Source organism: Ceratotherium simum, chromosome 23 (genome assembly GCF_057802395.1).
Source record: "Ceratotherium simum simum isolate JZ-2026a chromosome 23, ASM5780239v1, whole genome shotgun sequence".
NCBI lineage: Eukaryota > Metazoa > Chordata > Mammalia > Perissodactyla > Rhinocerotidae > Ceratotherium > Ceratotherium simum.
Window position 1 is genome coordinate 43326549 of NC_141922.1, and position 19207 is coordinate 43345755.

The 19207-nt window shown below is 38.2% G+C and overlaps 1 protein-coding gene across 2 annotated transcripts in view; it reads right to left on the reverse strand.

Moving 5' to 3' along the window:
- Nucleotides 1–535: 535 nt before the first annotated feature.
- INTS8 (integrator complex subunit 8) overlaps nucleotides 536–19207 on the reverse strand; it is a 52992-nt gene continuing 34320 nt past the window's right edge. For both annotated transcript variants that reach the window (XM_087447640.1, XM_004431178.3), the window contains 11 exons: nucleotides 15140–15324; nucleotides 14662–14695; nucleotides 13936–13992; nucleotides 13793–13854; nucleotides 11119–11237; nucleotides 10575–10678; nucleotides 9756–9806; nucleotides 8144–8217; nucleotides 8004–8068; nucleotides 7799–7842; nucleotides 536–717 (listed from right to left, as the gene is read on the reverse strand). In XM_087447640.1, coding sequence (XP_087303766.1) covers nucleotides 601–717; nucleotides 7799–7842; nucleotides 8004–8068; nucleotides 8144–8217; nucleotides 9756–9806; nucleotides 10575–10678; nucleotides 11119–11237; nucleotides 13793–13854; nucleotides 13936–13992; nucleotides 14662–14695; nucleotides 15140–15324 — 912 coding nt within the window. In that variant the 3' untranslated portion in view covers nucleotides 536–600. The remainder of the gene's footprint in view (nucleotides 718–7798; nucleotides 7843–8003; nucleotides 8069–8143; nucleotides 8218–9755; nucleotides 9807–10574; nucleotides 10679–11118; nucleotides 11238–13792; nucleotides 13855–13935; nucleotides 13993–14661; nucleotides 14696–15139; nucleotides 15325–19207) is intronic.

Consider the following 19207-nt stretch of genomic DNA (forward strand, 5'->3'; position numbering starts at 1 on the left):
AACTTAAGTACCCTTTCAAACTATTTATATGAGAAAGTCACTTTATTACTCTAAGATATCCCTAAGGATTTTTTTTTTTTTAATTTAGTGTGACTATGGCTTTATTTATGTTTGTAAAACTGTTAAGGTCCTTTTAAAATTCCTACATTATGAGTTAAGGACAGTGTCAAAGTGATAAAGCTTAACACTTGACCTAAACTTCTAAATTTCTATTTGCTTAAGGCAGAAAAGTATTAAATGTATACTGCCTCCTACAAATCTATTTATGAAAAAGAAAAAAACTTGACAAGAACTTGTTGTATATAGACTAGCTACTTAAATATTTTAAATCAGTTTTTTTAAAAAAGACTTCAGCCTCAAAAGTGGATTTAATTAGAAAAATGATTCTGTTACCAGACATGTGAATCTCTTCTTCCTTTGAAGACATAAATTTAAGCTATTGTTATGGTATGAAGTCTTCTGTATAGTTTTTGTTTTTAAACTAATATGTTTCCGTATTTTGTCTGAAAAGAAAACACCACTAAATATGTACATATGTATTATATAAACTTAATCCTGTTTATTTTTAGCCCATTGTTTAAAAGTTAAACAACTAACTGCTTAAAAGTAAAGTTTTGCCATTGCTTGGAGAAACTTTTTTTTCCTTCTCTGTGCTGCCAGCTGTAACACTTCTTCTGGGTTGCTTGCGTTCAATTCGGTCTGGCCAATAGCTTTGATCTTCCAAAACAGAAAAGTGATATTTAGAGGTCTAGTCCAAAATAAAATCTTGCTAGTATACATAATATAAAACTATCTACATGCTAACAGTGATAAAGTTAGTTTAATGATTAACTGAACCTCTAATTGTAAATGCTAAGAGGTATGGAATAAATTAACATAAAGACTGACAAAAGCCACTCCTAAGGAAAAGATCAATTGCTGAACCACAGTTTATGGAATTATCTTCAGTAACATTAAGTAAATAAACTCTACATTATAATTTGACACATGACACATTTTTACAGCTAGGGCTCCTACAAAGAGGTTTGAAAAATCAAAACTCATGTTTCAGTGCTTCACTTTTTTAATGTACAAAAATAGCTAGTTGCTCAGCACTATATTATCATATAGTGACTCATTTCTTTCCCCAGAAAGAAATAACTCAGCCTACTAAAAATCCATAGTAGTATTCTACCATGGAGTGTTTCATGAGAGCATATTTTAGGACCTGAGAATTACCTTTCGATTAAAAGATAGTCTACCTTTAGATTAAAAAAAATTAGAATTTCTTTAAACAATAAAGATTATTCTGGTATGTAGCTTGAAGGGAGATAAGACTTCAGAAATGGTCATCAGATTAGGGAGTAACAGGAATTGCTCTATGATGCCATTTCAATATAAATGAATGCATGTGGAAAAACCTGGTTAGTGGGGTAAAACTAAAGAGTTGTTTCAAACAAAATATCCCAAAGACAACTGGCTATATCCAAAGTATAAGACAGAAGTTGGAACGGACCAGATACTTGAAAGAAATGATACATCCTATGTGAGCAATAGTCAAAACCATGAGTGGATGAGATGACCTCGGGAGAACGTTGGGCAATCAGAAAATAACCCAAGGACTAACTTCTTGGGAAAACCAAGTTTTAAGGGGTAGACACGGAGATACCCCCAAAGAAAAGTCAGAACAGCAAGGGAAAAGAATTGAGTACAAATGATGTTAGGGAAGCCAAAGGAATAAAGAATTCCAAGAAGGAAGGAGATGTAAACAATAGGATAAGGATTGAAAAGTATCCACTGGCTTTGGCATTTAGTGACCCTTGAGAGAACAGACAAGAGTGGGGATGACAGAAGTCAAACTGCATTGGGTCAAAGAGCTTCAAAAAACTAGACAGGGGCTGGCCCGGTGGTATAGTGGTTAAGTTCATGTAATCCACTTCGGCAGCCCAGGGTTTGTGGATTCAGATCCTGGGCATAGACCTATACACCACTCATCAAGCCATGCTGTGGTGGCATCCCACATACAAAATAGAGGAAGACTGGCACAGATGTTAGCTCAGGGCCAATCTTCCTCACCAAAAAAAAGAAAACTAGGCAGAGAAGGGATGAGAAAAAGATGGAAGTACAGTCAAGAAAAATTTTTATTAAGAATAAAATAGTTTAGGGCCGGCCCCGTGGCTTAGCCGTTAAGTGCTCACGCTCCGCTGCTGGCGGCCCGGGTTCAGATCCCGGGCGCACACCGACGTACCGCTTCTCCGGCCATGCTGAGGCCACGTCCCACATACAGCAACTAGAAGGATGTGCAGCTATGACACACAACTATCTACTGGGGCTTTGGGGGTGGGCAATAAATAAATAAAATTATAAAAAAAAAAAAGAAGAAAATAGTTTATAGGCTATAGGACAGGTTGACAATATAGGAGAGGAGATAACTAATTAAAAGGTCACTGAAGGGACAGAATCAAAAGCATAAAAGCTTGCCTTCATCAAGGAAGAGCATAACCTTTTACTGACTAAAGGAGTGGGCTTAGTGACGAGTACAGGTGTAGATTATACTAAAGATGGAAAGCAGGGACTTGAAACAGGAATTTGAAGCTGGCACTCACAGGGCCACAATTCCCAAGACTATAACTTCCATAAGGACAGGAGCTAGTCAGTCTTTTTTCTGGTCTATTCTAAACACAGGCAAGGAAGATGAAAATGGAAAAGGGAGAGAGAGGACAAGGGGGCTTAACAGGGGGAAAGTCTAAAACAGTCCCTGAAAAGAATGTAGGCCACTGACTACTGGCAGGTAAAACAAGAGCTAAGGGGCCAGCTAAGGTTGGAGACCATGGTTTGGTACTGGCACCAGTTGATATGGTTGTAGGACTTTTTCCAACAGGACTCAGTGGCTTGGGGAAAAAAGGCATAAATTTTTGAACTGATTCAGGGTTGGGACTTGTCCAGGTGAGGTGAAGGACAAAAAAGCAAAGATGCTCAAGATATTGATCAGAGTAGTCTGACAGTCAACCACAGATGGCAGGAGTTTCAAATCTGGTTTGTCATCACAACTAGCTGGGAAACTTAAAAATTGGATTCCAGGGCCTCATTTCAGACCAACTGAATCACTATCTCTGGGAGTGCACTGACTGGTATTTGCTGTACTCCATGTGAGGAGGGAAGGAAGGGAAGCTGGGGGGAGTCGGACAGACTGGCGAAAAACTGGTGATGAACTTGAAATATCTCGCTGATCACGAGGAACATGGGAGCCAGGAAGTAAGAGAGGGATCGATTACTGGCAGAGAGATCTTATGTAGAACAATTCTGACTGATGGTGAGGCGTGGCTGTGGGTACGGGCGGCTGATGCAGAGTAAAGGTGATAATGGAACCTGTAAAGCTAGGGGTCTTGGATAAGTTGATCACGTATTTTTTGATGCATGTAGAGGAATAACCAGGAGGTTGATTAGATGAGCTAGTAGGGAGGGAGGTATAAACTGCTAAGGAGAAAGGGCTTAAAAAATGATACACAAGCAGACATCGTTTGGAAACAACATAGTGGAACTGGGGAAATGTCAGTATTGCCTTCCAGCCCTGGATAAATTGGAAATGGGAGAATAAGAAGCCTCCAATCAAGTGGAGCTGGCTTCATGTTCTTTTTTCTCTTGGGTTTTTCTTTTTGTGTGTGTGAGGAAGATCAGCCCTGAGCTAACATCTATGCTAATCCTCCTCTTTTTGCTGAGGAAGACCGGCTCCATGCCAACATCTATTGCCAATCCTCCTCCTTTTTTCCCCCAAAGCCCCAGTAGATATCTGCACGTCATAGTTGCACATCCTTCCAGTTGCCGCATGTGGGACGCGGCCTCAGCATGGCCGGAGAAGCGGTGCATCGGTGCGCACCTGGGATCCGAACCCGGGCCGCCAGCAGTGGAGCGTGTGCACCCAACCGCCAAGCCACGGGGCCAGCCCTTTCTCTTGTTTTTTCAAGAAGATGCTATCATTCTGTTTCCTCTAAATAATGGTTGTACAATTTAGTCCAAGTACAAAGCTTTATAAGACACTTAATAGCATACAGGCATACCTCATTTTATTGCGCTCTTCTATATTGTGCTTCGCAGATACTGCGTTTTTCACAAATTGAAGATGTGTGGCAACCCTGCATCAAGCAGGTCTATTGGTGCCATTCTTCCACCAGAATTGCTCACTTCATGTCTCTGTGTCACATTTTAGTAATTCTTGCAATATTGCAAACTTTTTCATTATTATTAGTTATGGTGATCTGTTATAAGGGATCTTTGATGTTACTATTCTAATTGTTTTGAGATGCAACAAACCACACCCATATGAGATGGCAAACTCCACGAATGAATGTGTGTGTGCTGACTGCTCCACCGACTAGCCTCTCTCCTTCTCACACATCTCTCTCTTCCTTGGGCCTCCCTATTCCCTGAGACAAAACAATACTGAAATTTGGCCAATTAATAACCCTACAATGGCCTCTAAGTGTTCCAAGTGAAAGAAAGACTTCCATGTCTCTCACTTTAAATAAAAAGCTAGAAATGGTTAAAGCTTAGTGAGGAAGGCATGCTGAAAGCCGAGATAGGCCAAAAGGTAGGCCTCTTGTGCCAAACAGTTAGCCAACAGTTGGCTAAGTTGTGAATGTAAAGGAAAAGTTCTTGAAGGAAATTAAAAGTGCTACTCCAGTGAACACACGAATGATGAGAAAGTGAAACAGCCTTATTACCGATATGGGGAAGTTTTAGTGGTCTGGATAGAACAGCAAACCAGTCACAACAATGCCTTAATCCAGAGCAAGGCCCTGACTCTCTTCAATTCTATGAAGGCTCAGAGAGGTGAGGAAGCTGCAGAAGAAAAGTTTGAAGCTAGCAGAGGTTGGTTCATGAGGTTTAAGGAAAGAAGTCATCTCCAGGTGCTGGCCCGGTGGTGCAGCAGTTAAGTGCAAGCTCTGCTTCAGTGGCCTGGGGTTTGCAGGTTCGGATCTGGGGCATGCACCGACGCACCACCTGTCAAGCCATGCTGTGGCGGCATCCCATATAAAGTGGAGGAAGATGGGCACGGATGTTAGCCCAGGGCCAGTCTTCCTCAGCAAAAAATGAGGAGGACTGGCATCAGATGTTAGCTTAGGGCTGATCTTCCTTGCAAAAAAAAAAAAAAAAAAAAAAAAAGTCATCTCCATAACATAAAAGTGCAAGGTGAAGCAGCAAGTGCTGATGTAGAAGCTGCAGCAAGTTCTCCAAAAGATCCAGCTAAGATCATTAGTGAAGGTGTCTACACTAAACAACAAGATGCAACAGCCTTATATTGGAAGAAGATGTCATCCAGGACTTTCATAGCTAGAGAGAGGTCAGTGCCTGGCTTCAAAGGAGAGGATGACTCTCTTGTTAAGGGTTAATGCAGCTGGTGACTTTAAGGTGAAGCTAATACTCATTCACCATTCCAAAAACCCTAGGTTCCTTAAGAATTAGGCTAAAACTACTCTGCCTGTGCTCTACAAATGGAACAGCAAAGGCTGGATGACTGCACATCTATCTGCAATATGGTTTACTGAATATTTTAAGCCCACTGTTGAGACCTACTGCTCAGAAAAAAAGATTCCTTTCAAAATAGTACTTGCTCATTGACAATGCACTAGGTCACCCAAGAGCTCTGATGGAGATGTACAACGAGATTAATGTTGTTTTCATGCCTGCTAACACAACATCCATTCTGCAGACCATGGATCAAGGAGTAATTTTGATCTTTCAAGTCTTATTATTTAAGAAATACATTTCGTAAGGCTACAGCTGCCATAGATAGTGATTCCTCTGATGGATCTGGGCAAAGTCAATTGAAAACCCTCTGGAAAGGATTCACCATTCTAGATGCCATTAAGAAAATTTGTGATTCATGGGAATAAGTCAAAATATCAACATTAACAGGAGTTTGGAAGAAGTTGATTCCAACCCTCATGGATGACTTTGACAGGTGCAAGACTTCGGAGGAGGAAGTAATTGCTGATGTGGTGGAAATAGCACGAAACTAGAATTAGAAGTAGAGCCTTAGGATGTGACTGAATTGCTGCAATCTCATGATAAAACTTTAATGGATGAGAAGCTGCTTCTTATGGATGAGCAGAGAAAGTGGTTTCTTGAGATGGAATCTACTCCTGGTGAAGATGCTCTGAAGATTATTGAAATGACAACAAAAGATTTAGAATATTACCTAAACTTAAGTCGACAAAATACCAGCCGAATTTAAGAGGACTGACTCCAAATTTTGAGAAGTTCTACTGTGGGTAAAATGCTATCAAACAGCATCACATGCTACAGAGAAATCATTTGTGAAAGGAAGAGTCAATCAATGTGGCAAATTTCACTGCTGACTTATTTTAAGAAACTGCCACAGCCCCCCAAAGCCTTCAGTAACCACCACCGCGATCAGTCAGCAGCCATCAACATCGAGGCAAGACCGTCCACCAGCAAAAAGATTATGACTCACTGAAGGCTCAGATGATAGTCAGCATTTTTTAGCAATGAAGTACTTTTAAATTAAGGTATGTACATTGTTTTTTTAGACATGATGCTATTGCACTGTTAACAGACTACAATATAGTGTAAACATAACTTATATGCACTGGGAAACCAAAAAATTCACATGACTTGCTTTATTGCAATATTCGCTTTACTGCAGTGGTCTGGAGCAGAACCTGCAATATCTCCAAGGTGTGCCTGTATACTTTTATTAACAGGAGTGAAAGAGCAAAGAGAAAAATATCTATGGTGATATTTTTAGCAAATATTAGGCAAAAATGGCCATAAAATTTATAATGTTTTGGCTTATAAATCAAATTTAAATAAATAATTCATCTATTCAGTAACTATAAAGCATCTGTTATGTGTCAGGCACCATTCTAGGTATCAGCTATGACAAAACCAAGTCCCTACTCTCATGGGGAAATAGCCAATAAATAAGTAAATATATTGTATGTCAGATGTAAAGAGGTGCTGTGGAGAAAAATTTTAAAGGAGAAATGAGCATAAGAGTATTGGAGGGAAAACGAAGAGAGACATTGCTATTTTATAAGATGGTCAGGAAAGGATGATCACTAAGAAGGTGACATTTAAGGAGAGACCTGAGGGAAATTAAGACAAAAGTTCAAAGGCCCTTCAGTAGTGAATGTTCTCAGCATGTTCAAAGAACAGCAGGGGTATTGGTGTAGCATAAGTTAGCAAGGGGGAAAATCGGATAGCTAGCTAGAACTAAGTCGTATATAGCCTTGTAAGCCATGGTAAGGACTTTGACATTGTGTGAGATGAGAAACCACTTAAAGGTTTGGAGCAGAGAGATCACATGATCTAACATTTTAATATAAAATAAATGAGATGAGGGGCCGACCCAGCGGTGCAAGTGGTTAAGTGCGCGCACACCGCTTCGGCAGCCCAGGGTTTGCAGGTTCGGATCCCGGGCACGCACTGACGCACCGTTTGTCAAGCCATGCTGTGGCAGCTTCCCATATAAAGTGGAGGAAGATGGGCATGGATGTTAGCTCAGGGCCAATCTTCCTCAGCAAAAAGAAAAAAAAAAAGAGGAGGATTGGCATCAGATGTTAGCTCAGGGCTGAGCTTCCTCACAAAAAATAAAAATAAAAAAAATAAAATAAAATAAAGTAGATGTAAAAACTCCTATTATCAAAATACGATGTTTTAAGAAGTAAACACTTATTGATAACCAAATTCTGGCAGTAACTAGGCACACAAAATCTTTTTTGTGTTGGTCCAAATCTTAACAGTGGTTTAATATTAGGGAAATTATACCACTGAAGAAAGGCATCAAGTAACTTACCGCAATTTGTCTTTTATCTGTTTCTCCTCTTTTATGATGAAGATCTAAGTGCATCGGTTAAGAATAATAAATCTGATACTATTAAATACCATGACAGAATCTCAACTCTGTCTCAGTTTTGATCTAGAAAACACACAATACTAAACACTTCCTTCATTTACAGAAATGAGCTCTTCTAACATTACCCACGTTGATGAAAGGATACAAGTCAAGTATTCCAGAATGGTCACATCCCATATGTAGTCATAGTAGGAGTCCATAGCATCATGACTGAAAAATTGAATTCTGTTACTTTCTTTTTCCTGAGCAGAAAAATTTCAACTTAATTTTAAAAATCACTCATACCTGTTTTGTTCTTGCAGTGATTTAAAAGCTGTTTTGTAGTCAATTTCTCTGAGGAACTGACATAAAATTGCCACCTACATAAACAAAGAAAGATTTGAAAATGATTTCATGTAAGCAGTGTCAATGACAACTCTCCTGGTCTTGAAGGTGTAATTTTTAATGGTTCTTATGTCAAGAACATATAATTTAAGAGGCTTTGCAGATCATACTGAGTGGGTCAGCTCATATTTATGGATTCTATTCAATTTTAGTTACGAAAACCTTTACACAAGTGTCTGTCTGCCCAATATTTTCTTCATCAGTGACCTAAATCACAAATTTTTAGAGCTCTGTTTATTTGAATGAGAAGCTGGCAAAAAGCCAGTTCAGAAAACTGAAGGGAATGGAAAACTACCAAACATGTGTCAAGGACATACAGAACATGCAATTCAACCTTTCATAGCTGGCAAGTACAGAAGCTCATTTTGGCAAAATTTAGGCTAACAGTCTGCTTAACATAGAAGACCCATTTCAATCAGGTATGTAGGTCATAACACTGATCTCTTTAAAAAATATTTTCAAATTTTTTTAAGCTGATATAATTCACCTATCATAAAATTCACCCTTTTAGAGTGCACAATTCAGGGGTCTTTAGTATATTCACAAAGTTGTACAACCATCTCCACTACCTAATTCTGAAACATTTTCATTCCCCATCCTCCCTCAAAAAACTCTATAACTGTTAGCAGTTACTCTCTATTCCTCCTCCCCCCAGTCTCGGGCAACCACTAATCTATATTCCAACTCTAGACTCGATAGATTCGCCTGTTCTGGACATTTCATATGAATAGAATCATACAATATAAAGCCTTTTGTATCTGGCTTTTTTCACTCAACATAATACTTCCAAGATTCATCTTCTAGCATGTAGCAATACTTCATTCCATTTTTATGGCCGAATACTACGCTGTTGTAGGGATATACCAAATTTTGTTTATCCATTCATCAGCTGATGAACATTTGGGTTGTTTCCATTTTTTGGCTGTTACAAATAATGACGTATGAACATTCATGTACAAATTTTTCTATAGACATATGTTGTCAATTTTCTTGGTTATATACCTAGGAGTGGAATTGCTGAGTCATATGGTAATTCCGTGTTTAAATTTTTGAGGAACTGCCAAACTGTTTTCCAAACAGGCTGTCCCATTTTATATTCCTACCAGCAACATATGTGGGTTTCAATTTCTCCACATCTTCACCAACACTTTTTACTCTCTGTCTTTCAATTACAGCCATCCAAGTGAGTGTGAAGTGGTACTTCATTGTGGTGGTGATTTGCGTTTCCTAACGACTAATGTACATGTCTACTCAAATATAAGAAAACGTATACGAAATGCTTCTTTTCCATTTAGAAGGTTCAAAGACCAATGTTTTCTAATTCATATTTTCATTTTAGTTAAAATTCTATAAACTACTAAGAAAAATCTAAAGAATATGCCAAATTCTTAAACCATACATTTAAGCAACAATGATATAGAAAATAAAAGCTACTTCCCGGTCCAATGCTTCATCTTTATCACAAATTCTATATACATGAAAATAAACTAACATCGTAATATTATAAACTAACCTGTGTGTGGCAATTCAGCAAAGAACAGCACTTTATCATTCGTTTTATTACCTACAAAAACAGAATTCTGATTATTTTCAAAAACTAGTTACCATCAATGGTAACAACTGCAGCACTCTGAGGTGGGACGTCAATAGCGGGGGAGGGTGTGCATGCGTGGGGACAGGATGTATACGAGAACTCTGCATTTTTCACTCCACTTTGCTGTGAATCTAACACTGCTCTAAAAAACAGGATTTCTTTTTAAAAAAAAAACTAGTTACTGAAAGCTTTAAAATCTTATTTCAAAAGTCATTTATTATATAAAGTATTGAAAAAAGGCCATTTATTTATGATATTGGTGGCCTAAACCAGAGGAAAGAGCAATGCATATCGAAAGAAAAAGAACAAAATTCGAGACTTAGGAGGTAGACTCAGTATGCTTTGAAGGCTGACTGGATGCTGGTGGGAGGGCCAGTAAAGAAAAGAGGATGACACTCAGGATTTGGGCTTGGTCAACTCAAATGGTTAAGCAAAGGAGTTTGGTATTTTGGTTGGGTTTTTGTGGGAGTGTGTATGTTGGGGAAGGTCATCAGGAGGAGAGACTAGTAAAGTAAGACGCTGAACTCAGTTGTGGACAGGTTGAGCTTGAGGTGCTTTAGGGAAATCAAACAGCAGTGATCTACAGGCACTGGCAATAAGGATAGGAATCTGGCCTGGAGCAAGCGATTTGGGAGTTACCACCACATACATGGAAATGAATAAATTCACCCAAAAAGGGGCCCAGGAAGAACATTTAAAGGTAGACAAGAAGAAAGCAAGCCCACAAAGACAACTTACCTGGTCTGTATAAACATCAGGGGGCACAGTCTTATTAAAGAAATCAGAACAGACAGCTCCCGCCTGGAGGTAATAGTGAAGAGCTGCGGAATACTGATTTGTCGCTAAAGCAGAAAGCAGAGAGCAAGAATTACCTATCATTAGACATAACAGTTGGCAAAAGATGGGGGCTCTTCTGTGAAGAGTCAGGAATTACTTCATGAGTTCACAAAAGCAGATTAAAACCAGAGACCTAGGGATAACACAACCAGAACAACACTGAGGTAGTTTAGGATCAGTAAATCTATTCTGAATATAGATATTAGGATCTTGATGATAAATTCTTTTGGGGGCTAGGGTGAAAATGAGCATTAGAATTGGCAACTGCTTGCTTCAAAAATAATCCAGGAGAGAGCAGGATGATGTAGGTGAGGGTACAGATGAAATGAGACCAGCTATGAGTCTATTACTTTTAAAGCCGGGTGTCAGATATACGGGGTTCATTATTTTCACTTCTAAAAGTGCTACAAAAACAAAACACCAAGGAGCCATATATCTCACTTACCAAAATAAATATCTGCCTGGATAACTAGCCAGGAATGGCTGTCTGGGTTTACACCGAGGGCATACCGGACCAGCTCTTTCACTGTGATTGCCACAGCTTCAAAGTCCACTGACTGCAGGCTGAAGGAAAGACAACGAACGCTAACCTCTATTTCAACAGTCGACTTCAAATTCCACATACACATTTATTAAAAACAAAAAAAAGAAGACTTAGCCAAAATTTAGGTGACCACACATATAATGCTAAATATTACTAGAATATATAAAAACTATCAAAACAACAAAGTCTGGGAAAACACAAACAATGAAGTCTGAGGAAGTATGATAAGCTAACTTTCTATAAGGGGTTGAAAACAATTTCATTTTTGTTTCCTTTTTTCTCCAAAATGCCAAAGAAGGTACACTAGACCATTCTCAAATAAAAGTATCTTTAAATATTTTACAATACAGAGCATATAAAAGTGGTAGAATAAAACCCGATCTCTCTGCTTTTATGCACAATTATGGGCCAATAAAATTAAAAGATTCATAAAATTTCCCCAAACAATTTTTAAGTTCTGTTATCTAGAAGAAGCCACAAAAATCAAGGGCTCAAACACTAATACTGCTGTGTGGCCTTAAATCCACCTTGTGGCTTCCTATAAGAGTAACCGACTCCCCTGGATCAGATGCCTCACTGGCGCTCACAGGGTTAGGGGCTAGCTGTGGCAGATGTACCACTTCAGTGCATTCAGCAGCAGTAAAGAAGCAAACAAAGGGCAGGAAATGGGGCCGGCTGCTCTGAGCCTGGTTAAACTTGGAAGTCTTGAGATACAGAATTAGAAGACGGAACTGTAAGGATAAAAGCCAGGCCAGCACCCAAAACACACAGCCGACAGCTCCTACCTCCAGGAAGCAGTAAGGCACAGGGGGAGAGAACAAAGGCTCTGGATTCAGACACACATGAGACTCATGTCCCCGCTCTCCCCTTTACAAGGTCAAGTTTTGACAAAGCACTTCTGTTGCCCTGAGGGGTTAGACTGTAACATAACTCACCACTGTTCCCAGTACAGTGAGAAAGGAATTGTGGTATTATTAGCAAATACCCATTTATTTACAACTAAATGAGTTACACTGGTTTATGATTATATTTTACAGAAATTTACAAAATGTTAAGTCTTAAAATTCTATCTACATATCAAACAATCGATTTTAAAATGATAATACTTAATCCATGCCATTCTCACACTGTTCTTGCGGTCAATAAAGACTCTTAAGAGCTCAACAGAAATACTTTATGTGGTCCAACATTTAGTCACATTTTATTTTCTCTGGGTCAATTTACATTCAAGTAATTTTATCAAGAAGACAATAGTTAAGCCTACTATGTGCTTATTCTAAACACCTAGCTTAAAAAATGTATTAACTTATTTAATCCTCACAATGTGGAGGTAGGTACTATTCTTATACCCATTTTACAGATGAGGAAACAGGCACAGAAAGCAACCTTCCCAAGGTCATACACTGATAAGTAGAGAGGCTGAGACTCAAACCTGACGAGTCTGGCTCAGGGCCCCTATGGTAAACCATTCTTTTGCCTCATTTATAAACACACACTTAACATCAATCATAAGTTTACAGTAAATTTAGGCCAAAGAAGTAACACCGAAGAGGTGTTAACAACCGTCAATTAAAAAGGCAAAATGATCTCTACCTGATTCTTGGATGGCTATGTAATATACCAAATTTTACATAACAATCTGCAGTTAGAATGCCGTAGAGCATGCACATTTGCTTCATGAAGCATGGTGCTCCTTTGGGAAACAAGCCTCAGTAAGTAGAGGGAAGGGTCACTCACCCACTTCTGACCCTCCAAATGCCTATATGAGACACAGAACTCCTTCCAATCTCTTAAGATTAAGATGGAAGCAAATTACCCTCATCCTATTGCCTGCTTACCTGCCTAATAAAATCTTTTCTTCTTCAAAGATGCCACTAAGAACAATAAAATAAGGCCAAGACATGCCCTTCAGGCACAAAGAAAGAAGATGACTTCAGGGGAGGGGAGGGAAGGAAAAGTAACTTTTGTGAGGAAACACGTGGACTCTCCTGAATGTGAAGTTGCTATGTGTGGGAAGAGAAAAATATAAATGGTTTCTTCTTCTAGAAAAAAGAACATTTTCTTCTCCCCTAAACAAATTGTCCCATCATCTACTGTGATTCTCAGTTGATGAAAGTAAGAGCGAAAATTTCTTAAAGCAATTAAAGAACTTCTTAAGGCAACTAAAAGGGGTTGGGAGCCTCTGATAATCACAGTGGTAGAAGAGACCTACAAAGAATTATAAAAAAACACAAGATTTTCAAATAGATACTTGTAAAAGAGAACATGCTGGAAACGTGATAGAAAGTCATGCTTTCATTAGCCTCGATTTTCTAATTCTACCCACTGACAAGTAATCAGGACTACGCAGAGATCTTCTGTTCTACCTAAGGCTGGTATACCTTAGCTCTTAGAGTTATGCTTTAATCTTAATTTTTAGGAAGATAATTACTGTTATAGAGAAACATAAAGTTGGCTGTAGAATCCTAACAAATTGTAGCCTTTTAAGCAAATTATTCCAAGTTATCTATATCAGTCAGGATGGTTTCCAAATACATTAATAACTTACTAAAATGTAAGTTATAATACTTCTTACTTGGGGATGGAGGATGGCCAAATAGAAATGTGTTCAGCTGTAATATCATTCACAATGTCTTCCTTTGAAAAAAAAAAAAAAAAGTGATTTAAAAGGAAATTTTTCTCAAAGATTTTTTAAAAATGGAATTATGAAATACTGACCCGAACATTGTGAAGTTTCACAAAGAGTGATAAAATAATAGTCAAAACCAATGGTTCCTATGAGAAAGAAAACACAGAATCTTTAAATATTATACATATTTTAATACTTCTCCCATCAAGCTCAGGGATACCAAATATTTTCTTTCAAAAGATTCTTACCCTTTTGAAATTTACCATCTACTTTAGTTTAGAGCACACTAAAGAGCAACTTCATTTTTAATCTCATGAAAGAAATCATAGCACATAATTTACACAAAAATTACCATATTTAGGTGTCTGGTTTATAGTGCTCAAGTCCTCATGTGACTTTAGAAATTGAGTTAATAGATCTCTTTCCAACTAGTACTTCCAGCTACCTCTAAAAAAATTGACTTTTTATTCCTTAAAATAATATTTAAAGGTTGTAGTCTAAGTTATACCCAGTAAATAAATATGATATTAAACCTATCATAAAACAAAAAATAAAGCTAGGCCTCATATATCTAGCCCATTATGAAGACTTCTTTACAATTTAAAAAATACCAGTTCTAGTCACTAAAACATGGTAAGGTAAATGAAAAATAAATTTCTCCAATCAGACTTATCTCATCCTCAAAAATGATCACTGAAGATAATAAGCACAATAACAGAGCATTTAAATAATCAATATTTAAGCACTCAATATTTTTTAGTCATATTCTAAAAAAATCAGCAATAGTAGTTGGATCAACTTTTAATAAAACTTACCCGTAATTTTTTGATGAAAGAAAGCAGTTCACTCCTACAAAAAAAATTTTTTGTATATACATTTAATATCAGAAATTAAAAATAAAATCAAGAAAGTATACTAGAGTTGAAGGTTTATTCCTAACTTTCCAGTTCTGCACATATAAAAGAGTACAATATTCTACTGTCATACTAACCTAATAAAATTTCTCCCGTTTTAATCATATGTAACATCTTCAGTACTACTCTACCACAGACACTGTTGATTTTGAATTCAGACTGATTATATTAAATGATTAACCGAGAGTCTCTTAAAATAACATATAAACAGAAGGTATTTCCAAAAGTGGCCATGTCAGACAAGTACATCAGAGATCAGCACCAGAGATTTCTTCCATTGTCCGTCTTAATGATATACAAGGATAATGGTAGACGTTCTTGAAATAGTACAAATAGTATAAAAACAAATAACTCAAAAAACAAACGGATAGAAACATACCGATACATTATACCTAATGTAGATTCCCTCTGCTTGATTAAACTAACTCTGCCATCATTTCCTCGTTTGTGCTGACTGGACACACTACAGATCTGAACAACAACTTCCCAGAGGTCTTTAGCCGTCCGTCTACTTTCTTTAGGGCCTGGAAGTTCTTTGCATGTAGCGGCTAAAAGCTGTCCAAGCTATAACATGAAAAACAAACAGAAAATACACAAAAGATAATCTGTAATGTCATACATATTAGTTCTATTATTAAGGCACACTTACATAAAGATGGATAATTGCCCAAACATACCAAGCATAATTATTTCATGCTGTGCCTTCTATTCGACCACTGAGGCATTTAGAGCTCATTGTCTACTGACAGATCTGAATCTGACTGGGAAAAGGATCCTCTGGTTTTACTATATTCTAAACCTCATTGTCTCTAAACAATTCTAGTCTAATGAGAACAAAAATAAATACAGTCTAATGAAAACAAAATAATGCAAAGAGGTATGTGATTTATTAAGTAAAAAAAAAAAAGTTGCTAAATATACATAGTATGATCTCACATTAAAAAAAAAGTGTGTAAGAGAACATATATACCACAATGTTAACTGTGGTAAAAGCCCAGAGATGAGATTAGATAGTGCTCAAATTTCACACACATCTACTTTAATCATTAAAAAAAATTTTAATGAAAAATGAGGGAAAAATATGGAAACCGAAGTTGGTAGAATAAGGGAACAAGATTTAGAGCAACTTTTCTTTAAGAAAAATGGTAGCAACTGGGGATAGAGCAAATGCTGATGTGAGGGGGTAGAATTAAGGAAGGACAGATTCCTAAAAGTGAGTGATCTGACTAAAGGCAGCCCTAAGGACCGAAGACATAGGAAGGACCCAGAAATAGAGTGGAAGGCCTGAAAGCAAAAGGCAGAGAGAAGACAGGCCCAAAATGCAGAGAAAAAAACAGCCTTATACCAAATTCAGCACTTCTCTCCCTTTATAATTTCAAAGTAAGAGAAGTGCCCTCTATCCTTTGTTCTTAATAAATCTTACAGATCATTGCTCTTTTAGAGGGTGACACGGCAAGAATAATTTCAAGCTCATCAGGAAAACTCAGTTTCCTACCTGGACCTAGAAAATGTTCTTAATGATGTCCTATTGCTTAAGGCGGCTTCTTTAAGAAGCAGGCAGGATCATGACAAAGATGAAAATTGGTGCTTTTCCCCCAAATTTTTTTGCAATAAAAAATTTCAAACATAGAATGGGGCCAGCCCAGTGGCGTAGTGGTTAAGTTTGCATGCTCCACTTTGGCGGCCCAGGGTTCACAGGTTCGCAGACCTAATACACCACTTATCAAGCCATGCTGTGGCAGGCGACTCACATATATGGCAGAGGAAGATGGGCACAGATGTTAGCCCAGGGCCAATCTTCCTCAGCAAAAAAAAAAAAAAAAAAAACTTCAAACAGAAAAATTGAAAGACTAGTTCAATAAATACTTGTATTCTTGACTTACTGTGAATATTCTGCCATATTTACTTTACATATCTATCTACATATATTGTTTGTTAAACTATATTAAAATTGCAGACATGACTTTTCACCCCTAAATACTTCAATATGCATCTTCTGAGGATAAGGACAATCTCCTACATAACTACACTTCCATGACCACACCTAAGAAGATTTACAAGAACAGTGGTGCTTCCTAAAGCTAGTGAAAATGATGTAAAAACCCTAGCTATGCTACGTGAATGGAAATCAAGGATCCATGGTCTAGCGGAACATTTCATCCTGCGGGCCTACTGAACATACTCTTCTCTGACAACTAGGATTGCAATATATGCAGCTATTTACTGCGGTACAATGCAAGGCTACTGCAGCTCCTTGCCTCACATTAACTGTCTGTTGTCAAGGACCACATGCTTAGTTGAAAATCACTACATTAAGTAAATTTACTTAAAAGTAAGAATTTTCAGAAGTCTTAGGCCCCAAGTCAATTGAATTCCACAAACATTTCTTGAGCATCTACTATGTGCTGGGTATCAAGTAAAGCACTGAGAATATAAACATTAACTGTCCTCAAGAAGCTCACTGTTTTACAAGTAAGACAGGTGAACAAATAATTTATTATACAGTATAAGTGCAATAAAAGAAATATGTCCTCAGTACAACAGTACAAAGGCAACAAGAGGAGCAAGTGATTTACTCATTTGCAGAGAAAGGAAATAAAAAGTAGAAAGCAGGAAGGGCATCCCAGCCAAGTGAACAAACAGAGTAACGTGCAGGAGCGCAGAAGCGTGAGAAAGCATTGCCGTAGAGACCTGTGAGTACTCTGTACCACCAGCTCAGAGCTGGTATGACAAGGAGCATGGGAGAGGAAACTGGGGAAGGAGACGCTCCCGTACCTTAAAAGGCCTTGTAGACCATATTAAACACTCTGGTCTTTATCCTACACTATTACTACTATTACCACCAACCCCTCGCCTCCTCCTAGCTAGTCTTGTATAATCCAAGAGCCCATAAATCTCGTGCACTTTCCAATATACTCCAGTCTCCCATCCTGATCTAAGGGGAAGACCAGACAGTTTTACATTATTTCAAAAGGTCATATTTTAGCTACATGCTTAAGATTTTTTTCCTTTCTTTTTTCTAATTATATAATTAATAGATATTCAAATAAGAAAATATCTAACAGAATAGAAAATAAAATTGATTAAAATCACCTCATATTCCACTACCCAGAGATAATGATTGTTAATATCCTTCTAGACTTTTCCCAATGCATACGTAGATATATTCCACACCAAATATGAAGTTTGAAAACTACTCCAAATTGTATTATTTTCAAAATACAATCCCTTATTCTAGACTTCTGATTCTGTTTTCATTGACATTAACAAAGGAGCAAGGGGCCAACTAGGGACAGGGGCACACAAAACCCTAACACAGACGAGACCATGTGATGCCTCAGTGACTCTTCCAACAGGCCACCACACGTCCTTCCTCCTTCTGGGCCAATGGGAAGACTGCAGGAAGCAGTGAGATCCCCTAGCCCAAGGTCAGGCACCCACGACACAACAGCCTGTGCCCTTCCACATCGCAGGCCCTCAAACGTGCCCCATCTCTGCGGGTGCACAGCTCCACAGAATTCACTGCGAAGAGAATCAAAGGGAGAAGCTACCGTACTGTCTTAACATTGAGCAACAAGCTACAATCCTAAGTGGAAATGATTATCTTGGAACAAAATAGTTCTCCCAAGTGCGAGTTTAGTGAAGAATAAGAAGAGACTGTTGGGCATAATCACACAAGTACTCTAGATATTAGGAACTCACCTCTCAGAAAGTTCACTAAAAACATAAAAAAAATAGGGGCCGGCCCCGTGGCTTCGGGGTTGAGTGCGCACGCTCCGCTACTGGGGGCCTGGGGTTCGGATCCCAGGCACGCACCGATGCACCGCTTGTCCGGCCATGCTGAGGCCAAGTTCCACATACCGCAACTAGAAGGATGTGCAGCTATGACATACAACTATCTACTGGGGCTTTGGGGAAAAAAAAAGGAGGAGGATTGGCAATAGATGTTAGCTCAGAGCCAGTCTTCCTCAGCAAAAAGAGGAGGATTAGCACGGATGTTAGCTCAGGGCTGATCTTCCTCACAAAAAAAAAAACATACTAAAAAGCAATAGTAATCAAAACAGCATGGTACTGGTACAAAAACAGACACACACATCAATGGAACAGAATTGAAAGCCCAGAAATAAAACCACACAAATACGGACAGCTAATTTTCGACAAAGGAGCTAACAACATACAATGGAGAAAGGAAAGTCTCTTCAATAAATGGTGTTGGGAAAACTGCACAGCCACATGCAAAAGAATGAAAGTGGACCATCTGCTATCACCATTCACAAAAATTAACTCAAAATGGATCAAAGACCTCAAGGTGAGACCTGAAACTATAAAACTCATAGAAGAAAATACAGGCAACACACTATTTGACATTGGTCATAAAGGAATCTTTTCAGATGACATGCCTACCCAGACTAGGGAAACTAAAGAAAATATAATTAAGTGGGAGATT